The following is an 8,198-nucleotide window of genomic DNA, read 5'->3' on the forward strand; positions in this document are numbered from 1 at the left end:
GTAAACTGATGTCATGTGATATTTTGATTAGGTTAATTTCATTTTTAATTTGCCTTAAGCTCAATTGTGTCCGTGGATTTGTTAAATTGATAAAATTAATTAGTATTTGAGTCTTTCCCTAATTTCATTGACCACATTTACGTGTTGAAATTAAATTAAATTAAATAGGATTTAAATCTTGTAAAATTAGGAGTGGTAAATTTCTGTAAAGTTTTCTTAAAAAAAAGAAAAAATATTTTTTATTTTATAAAAAAATAATAAAACGAGCGAAAATATTAAAAAGGAACTTTCTCTAAATTCACTAATCTCAATTTTAAAGAATTTAAATTCAATTAAATATTTGGAGAAGAATCTTACGGGGCATTAATTACAATTTGGACTGGTCAATCTCATTATAATTTTGATTTCTTTGGTTCAATTCCCTTGTTTAGATGATTACGTCCAGATTTCATTAGAAAATAAAGTTTAAATTTTAATTTAATTCCTATAACATTTTTCTTAGCATTCATTGACTTTTTTATCCACCTTTCAGTGATTCAACATTTACTTTTCAGGTAAAAAACATTTACTTTAAATTATCTGAAAAGTATTATGCCTATAGTATCTTTGCATTAAATTTTTTTTCCCTTACAACTAGCTGATATATGTTTAATTATTTGAGTATTATTTAATACTTAATATATAAATTTATTGATGAAAACATGTAACATAAGCACAACGCACGAAGGAATTTTTTTCTTTATTAAATAACTTAAAATTAAGAATTAATGCGCTGAACTTAATAAATCAATGAAAAAGCATAACTTTTTAGGTTAGCCTGTAACCCAAATTAATTAACTAACTCAATTTTATACCCATGCCATGCGCGTGATATTAACATTCAGTTGTCATATAAAGGAAGAGAGAAGAAAGAAGATTTTAATAAGTTCAATTTATAAAAATGAGTAGAAGGTTAAAATTTTTAACATAGATAAAATGCAAAGGATATGGTTAATGAGTAAATAAAATTGCTTACAAATTTTAAACCACACATATCTATATAATTATAAATATTATTCAATGCTCTTCATTTTAAATTAAGTAAGGCTTTTAAAAAAGGTCTTATATTGTAGTCTTGAAAGAATATTTTTAACATTGGTTCCATATTCACTATTTATTTTTTAATTTAGGTCCCATACCTACCTTATTATTATGCCTCATAATCTTCTATTTTTATTTACTATATAATAATTTAAAAAATTACTATAAAAATATTTAAAAAAGGACGTGGGAAACTACAATAACCATCCAAAGCAAAATACAACAGAGGGGAGATTAAAAATTTAGTATACTTCACACAACTTTAGATATTTGAAGAAATTTATTGCGAAATTTGAAAGCCAAAAGATTATTTACACATAACCAACTTTATAAGAAGCTTCTGTCCAAAAAAAAAAAAACTTCACGAGAAACTATTTTATTTTTTTGATTTTTTGATTCCAAACTTCATGAGAAACTATTCCGAACCAATATTATAAAGCTATTCTGCACCATTCTAAGGATCAATTTGATTATCGAAAAAGAAAGGAATGCAATGAATTAAAACATAAAAGACAAAAAAGATAGAAAATGTGAAAGAAAAAAGATAAATCAACAATGTTTATGGGAGAAAGGTAATTTACGATTGGAAATCATGATTACCAATCATGATTAATGAGATTAGTTTTAGAAAAATTAATTTTTTAGTCCTCCAACTTTTAAATCACTTGTAACTCAATCCCTCAACTATCACTCGCCTATGACTCAGTCACTCAACTTTTGAATCACTTACAAATTAGTTCCTTAACCTTTATTAATTTTTTTTTCATGTTAGCTTATATCTTACATTAATGAATAAGAAGAGGGACTGAGTTGTAAAATAATATATGAGCATTTTTTTATTCCTCTTATTTGATAAAAAAATTTTAAAAAAAATTAAAAAATAAGGACTGAGTTATAGGTAAATCAAAAGTTGAGGGACTGAGTTGCAGCGAGTTATAATTAAGGGACTGAGTCATAGTTGAGGGACTGAGTTATAAGTGAGTTAAAAGTTGAAGGACTAAAAGATTAATTTTCCCTTAGTTTTATTATGCATTCATACTTTTCATGAATAGAAAGGTGATTTAATTATTTTTGCTCACATTTTTTTAATCAAATATATTCCCAATTTTTTCAGTAATCAAACGGGTCATAAGAGTTATGGTAAATTATTCAATATGGATGAATCATTCAACAATAACTTGTACTCTACTCCTATATCCATCATTCCATCAAAATAAAAAACTTAAATATCTATCATGATTTTTTTTTTAATGTAAGAAACGGTGCCAATGACCAGTCCATTATGCACTTTTTTATTATATCAAGGGTAAGTAAAAAAAAATTAAAATTAAAAAGAGGAAAATGATGATAAAATCTTCCCAAACTATGTAAATGATAATATGATTCATCAAAATGTTATAATTTCATTGAAATTCCTAAGATTTCAATAAATATTAAAGTAAAAAGATCATTTTATCTTTATTGAAAATAACAAGCTCTAATCATAACTTTTATTTAACGAATAATAATTTTAATTTTGTGAATCACAAAATGAATAAGAAATTATAATTTATTAAGTATAATTTTTATCTCAAAATAACATGCCCCAATTATAACTTTTACTTAAGAAATAATAACTTTTATTTTGTGAATCACAATAGTTGAATAAGAAATTATAATTTGTTAAGTGTAATTTCTATTATTAAAAACAAGTTCTTAAAATAATAAATCTCAATCACAACTTTGTTTAAAGAATGAGAACTTTTATTCAAAGAATCGTAAGAATTGAACAAGAAATCAAAACGTATCAATAAGAGTAAAATGGTATTTTTAATTTAAAATTTATTGACACAAAAATTCTTAAAATTTTTAGTGAAATTATGACATTTTGAGGGACCGCATTATCATTTATATAATTTAGGAGAATTTTATTGTCATTTTTTCATTAACAATGTTTCAGAGTATATTTTACACATTTTGAAAAGTTTTGAAGGAAATATATTCAATTTTCCCATTATGGAAAAGTTGTAATATAAGATAGAGAGAGAGAGAGATATATATATATATATATATACTTTTTTGGGTCGAAAACATCAGGATGGGCCTGGGGAGTTCTATATTGGGCTTGATTGGGCCTTGTTTGGTAAAACGTGAAAATTGTGATCTACTATTCCTTTTTTATATTTATATTTATTTTCGGCCATCACTTTTCTGCTTTCGTTTACTTGCCGTCCTCTTCAGTCGCCCTTGCACCCAACCGGCGATGGGTGTATCACTTGCATAGAGGTCTTTCGCTCTTATTCTCGGTATGTCTCTCCCCCCTCCCCCCCTCTCTCTCTCTGAGCTTACCGTCAATTATAATATCGACTTGAAATCACTTCGACTTTTTTCTTTTATTTCCTTTTCTTTTTCTGGTTTCATTTCTGTGAGCAAATGATTCATTCCTCAAAATCTCGGTGAGGGGAAATAGTGCGCGGTGCTGGCTTCACTGCCAACGATTACTCATTCAACAATGTTAATTCTCTTTTGAGTTTTCGTTTCCATGAAAATTTTTGTTCCAAGGATCACTTGTGAGGGCTAATTAGTCACAATCTCAAACTTCTTGGTTATCTAATTGTAGATTGTATCGATCTTATCCGCAATTAGGGTGCCAGAAACTTTCATCAAGTCATACTGTTGTTGAGGTGATCTTTATTTGTTATTCTTTTCTTTTTGTCGTGGTCGAAGGTTTATCTAATTTTCTTTTATTTTGTATGCACTTCTTTCCTCCAACCTAAGCCGATAACGCAACAGTGAGGACAGGAGAAATGATGGTTGGTTAGACTTGTATTGAACTTATAGAATGATATGCTCTTTTTTTTTTTTTTTCCTTTTTTAATATTTCTTTTGGTTTGTATCTTTAGCATACCCCTTTCAACTGTAAGATCTTTTTCTGTTCGATTGAGTTATTTTTGTCTTTTTTGAAACTTATTGATTATTTGACTACTTTTTTGTTTTTCCTTACAGTCCCTTGGTGCATGATCAAGAATCTGCGTTTGCATCAGAGATGGTTGGGAACCCACTAGTTCAGGGCTCAACAATGCCAACTGTCTTGTCTTCATCTTTACCAATCTTACCAGGGAATTCTCTTAAATGCATTCCTTATCTTCCACCTAGACCTCAAACAAAAGTCAAGAGTATAAGGGCCATGTCTGCTGAAGCAGGACATGGTCAATCGCCATCTGTTTCTGAAACGAAGAGTCCACTTGCAGTTGTTTTAGATGTACCTCGTACTATTTGGAAGAAAACATTGCGTCCATTAAGTGATTTTGGGTTTGGTCGTAGGAGCATTTGGGAAGGTGGGGTTGGACTGTTTCTTTTGTCTGGTACAGTTTTATTTGTACTTAGTTTGGCCTGGTTGAGGGGTTTTCAAATGCGATCCAAATTCAGGAAGTACACAGTAGTGTTTGAGTTTGCTCAGGCTTGTGGTTTAAGCACTGGAACTCCTGTGAGGATTAGAGGGGTGACAGTCGGCAATGTCATTCGGGTGAATCCTTCCTTAGAAAGTATCGAAGCAGTTGCAGAGGTGATTTTTATAATTAGCTTTAATCTTATCATGAATATGCAACTGTGTTTTGCTGTTTTACCCTTACATCAACCATCAAAACTTGTTTGGATTTGGACTTCATTGTTTTAGTTGGTGCATTATACTAATTCTTTATATTTTAATTTGCAGATTGAAGATGACAAAACAATTATACCCCGAAATTCTTCAGTTGAAGTTAATCAGTCTGGCCTTCTTATGGATACTTTGATAGACATTACACCTCGAGATCCAATACCAACACCAACAGCAGGACCTCTTGACCAGGAATGTCAGAAAGAAGGTGTTATTGTGTGTGATCGAGAAAAGGTCAAGGGGTACCAAGGAGTGAGCTTAGATGCATTGGTTGGGATATTTACCCGCATTGGACGAGATGTTGAAGAAATTGGTGTTTTGAATACCTATCTCCTTGCAGAACGAGTTTCTTCTGTCATTGAAGAAGCAAGACCACTTCTTACAAAGGTGTGATGTGCTATTGTATGTCCGTTATGCATCATTCATGCTAGTAAATTCTGTCAACTAGATAGACAATTTTCTTTCATGTAAAACTTGGATAATTGCATGATGGTACAAACTTGTTATCTCTCAACCTTGCATTGAGTCGTCGTTAGTTGCCACCTGTAATATTTTAAATCATTACAAGAATGTTGATCCCTTATCTGTTTGAGAAGATTGTGTGAGAATTGAATCCTATTATTCTGCCATTATTATATGATATATATGTAAGGTAGTGAATAAATTTACCATAAAATGCTAAATTTGAGTATTAAGGAATTTAGTGGACGGAGCATTACATGTTTGGAACTATAGATATTTTGTCACTTCTGGGAATTTGCAATTCATGTTCTTGTATGTTAAGCATTCGTAGTTCTCAAAAGGAAATCGTTTTGGTTGGCTTCAGATCGTTTATTAGTAACTTAGAATTATTTCAGTTAATTGTCTTTGTTTGGACCACTCTAGCAGTTTGCAGCGATGCTACAGCACTGTAATTATGGACAAATAGGTGAATGAAATGATAATGAGAACTTTCTATAACGTTTATCCGTGTTTATATGTTTTCTACATCTTTTTGGTATCCATGTATCTTACTTCTATTGCTGGAAATCCAGGGCTTGTTTGTTTAAGCTTAGAAAGTGATTTAGTTGAACTGCATGAGGGAGTTTTTGGAAAAACCTTAAACTAAACATGAGGGGTTATTGGAAGAAAATCTGTTTTCAGCTTATTTTGATAAGTGATTTTGATTAGCTTATCAAAATAAGGTGAAAACAATTTTTATTTTATTATTATTATTTTTGCAATAGCTCCTCATGTTAGCATAAGTTTATCCCCTCATGTAACTTAATCAAAATCACTTTTTTTTGTTAAGTTCAAACAAATGGACCCTTGCATTCTTTTTGTGATTATTCTGTCATGCATTCTAATACCTTTGCTTTTGGCTTTGATGTAGTGATGTCCCAGATCAAAGCCATGGCTGAAGACATTCAACCTTTGTTAGCTGAAGTTCATAATAGTGGTCTGTTGAAGGAAGTAGAGAACTTAACCCAAAGCCTTACACAAGCCTCAGAGGATTTGAGGTTAGTCGTGTAAATTCAATATGCTTGCACACATGCAACTGCGTGACACATTGACATAAGTGGAGAAAATGACAACTAGCTCTTTAACGTCTGACCTTGGAATAGATTGAGGAGATTTGGGGCAAAGACGTGGACAATGGTTCGGAGATTTTACTGTCTTCATAGTTCTGCAGTGGTCTATAAATATCTTGATTGCATGAAAGCTCTTCATTTCTTTATTTTTTTTTCTTTAATAGAAATATCATTTTTCTTCCACCAGTATTCTGTATCAGTAATATCAACGGGAAACTTAACAATAAGAAATAGGATGTAAGATTCTTGAAATATAACCAGCAGGGATCATCTTTAAATTTTGGAGAGGAGTAAATTCATCCATTATGACTGAACTGATTTTTAGAAGTTCATTTATCTTCTATTTTACCCTGCAAGTCCTTTCTTGAAGTATGACAACTGATGGATATGATCACATGTTTATGCAGAAGGGTTAACTCTTCCATTATGACCCCTGAGAACACGGAACTAATTCAGAAATCCATTTACACTCTTATTTTTACCCTGAAGAACATTGAGGTAAGAGTAAGACCCTTTAAAACTGCCCAAGGTTTTAACTGATGATGAATAACTTTTCCTTTTTTTTTTAATTGCAGAATATCAGCTCCGATATCCTTGGTTTTACTGGCGACGAGGCTACAAGAAAGAACCTAAAATTACTTATTAAGTCTCTCAGCAGGTTGCTCTGAGCTCTGAGGTTGAATTCCAAGTGAAATATAATTGCTTTTTGAGAACTAGAGTCATATATCTCTTAATACATGCTTCTACTGCTGCTGCTTGATTTTCCAATGATGGGCAGTGATTTGGCCTCTGGTTTTTGTGAAGTTAAAGTATCATCATTGAGACATTGGGGGATGAGGGGATTGGAGTTGTGAGGGGAATGGTATCTTATATTACTCTCCTTTCAATATCATTGTATCACAATTTGAATTTGACAGTTAATATTCTTTTAATTAAGGCGAGTCTCACTCTCAAGTGAGGGTACCAAATTCCAATTCTTCAACTTTTACCTTTGTTTTTGTTATTTTATTTATTTTGGTGGGGTGAGGCGCGCGTAAATTTTAACAATGTTACGAGATTGGTTATTAAATCAATCGAGACACAAGTTTAAAGTTTAATTAGCGTTGAATTAATTATTAATTATAAATGTTACATTAAATTTTAAATAATATATTGTTAAAATAAAAAAGAAATAACCATCGATAGTAATAAATGTAATTATTAAATTCAAATGTAAGTAATATATAGTTAAAAAGAATATCTATCAACACTTCATATATTATTCTTTGAAGTTGCGTGTATGCGAGTATCTGTATGTATATATTACAATTTGAGAATATATATATATATATATATATATAGCCCAGTTGTCCATTTTCTTTATTTCTCAATGCTTATTAGTTATTTGGTATAATGTATAAATTATACTCTCTCTGCTAAAAAATGCAAGTTTAGAAGTTGGATGTTAAAAAATATAAAATATTTTTAATTTTTTGAAATATAATTATTACCTTTTTTTCAAAAGTGCCCCTATTGATAATGATTTTATATTTATTATAGGGTGTTTAATAAAAATAAATATAAAAATATAAAGTTAGTTTAACAGTAGATAATTACTTTATTGAGAGGTGAGATTTGATTAAAAATACTTTATATTTTTTAATAGAGGGAGTAGTTTAAAACATGAATTGATTTTTTTTTTCAGAAAAATGAAAAATGTGTGACACGTTCAACCTTTATTATTGATTTTGACCAGTTTAAGGCTAATTAGACCAGTTTGGCAGCTTCTCTCCTTCCTTCATGTTAATCTTTTCTTCATCAAACCAACCAATCCTATGGACCAAAAAAAAAAAAAGGAAAAAAAGTATCTGATAGATTTTAAAGAAATGATATGATCTTGAGGTGAGGCCTGAGTGGAGCAAAATTCCATT

The 8,198-nt window shown here is 30.2% G+C and overlaps 1 protein-coding gene across 4 annotated transcripts; it reads left to right on the forward strand.

Moving 5' to 3' along the window:
• Window positions 1–3,265: 3,265 nt before the first annotated feature.
• Window positions 3,266–7,270, forward strand: LOC129317895 (protein TRIGALACTOSYLDIACYLGLYCEROL 2, chloroplastic-like). 4 transcript variants are annotated; one of them, XM_054962315.1, is made up of 8 exons: window positions 3,322–3,365; window positions 3,680–3,743; window positions 3,838–3,872; window positions 4,066–4,624; window positions 4,775–5,104; window positions 6,101–6,216; window positions 6,696–6,786; window positions 6,864–7,270. In XM_054962315.1, exons 4-8 carry the CDS (start codon window positions 4,106–4,108, stop codon window positions 6,954–6,956), a joined length of 1,149 nt encoding a protein of 382 aa, XP_054818290.1. In that variant the 5' UTR covers window positions 3,322–3,365; window positions 3,680–3,743; window positions 3,838–3,872; window positions 4,066–4,105; the 3' UTR covers window positions 6,957–7,270. The 4 variants fall into 4 exon arrangements, with proteins under 4 accessions (XP_054818291.1, XP_054818288.1, XP_054818289.1 ...); XM_054962313.1 differs by lacking the exon at window positions 3,838–3,872 and having other exon boundaries at window positions 3,273–3,365; XM_054962314.1 differs by lacking the exons at window positions 3,680–3,743; window positions 3,838–3,872 and having other exon boundaries at window positions 3,289–3,365.
• The last annotated feature ends 928 nt before the right edge of the window (window positions 7,271–8,198 follow it).

This window comes from Prosopis cineraria, unplaced genomic scaffold, assembly GCF_029017545.1.
Source record: "Prosopis cineraria cultivar Desert tree isolate PC_DT_omini unplaced genomic scaffold, ASM2901754v1 PC8, whole genome shotgun sequence".
Taxonomy (NCBI): domain Eukaryota; kingdom Viridiplantae; phylum Streptophyta; class Magnoliopsida; order Fabales; family Fabaceae; genus Prosopis; species Prosopis cineraria.

Coding starts and splice junctions, on each gene's coding strand:
- LOC129317895 (XM_054962313.1), top strand. CDS start 4,106: ATGGTTGGGAACCCACTAGTTCAGGGCTCAACAATGCCAACTGTCTTG. Junction 4,625..4,774: donor GTATCGAAGCAGTTGCAGAG/GTGATTTTTATA, acceptor TTTAATTTGCAG/ATTGAAGATGACAAAACAAT. Junction 6,787..6,863: donor TTACCCTGAAGAACATTGAG/GTAAGAGTAAGA, acceptor TTTTAATTGCAG/AATATCAGCTCCGATATCCT.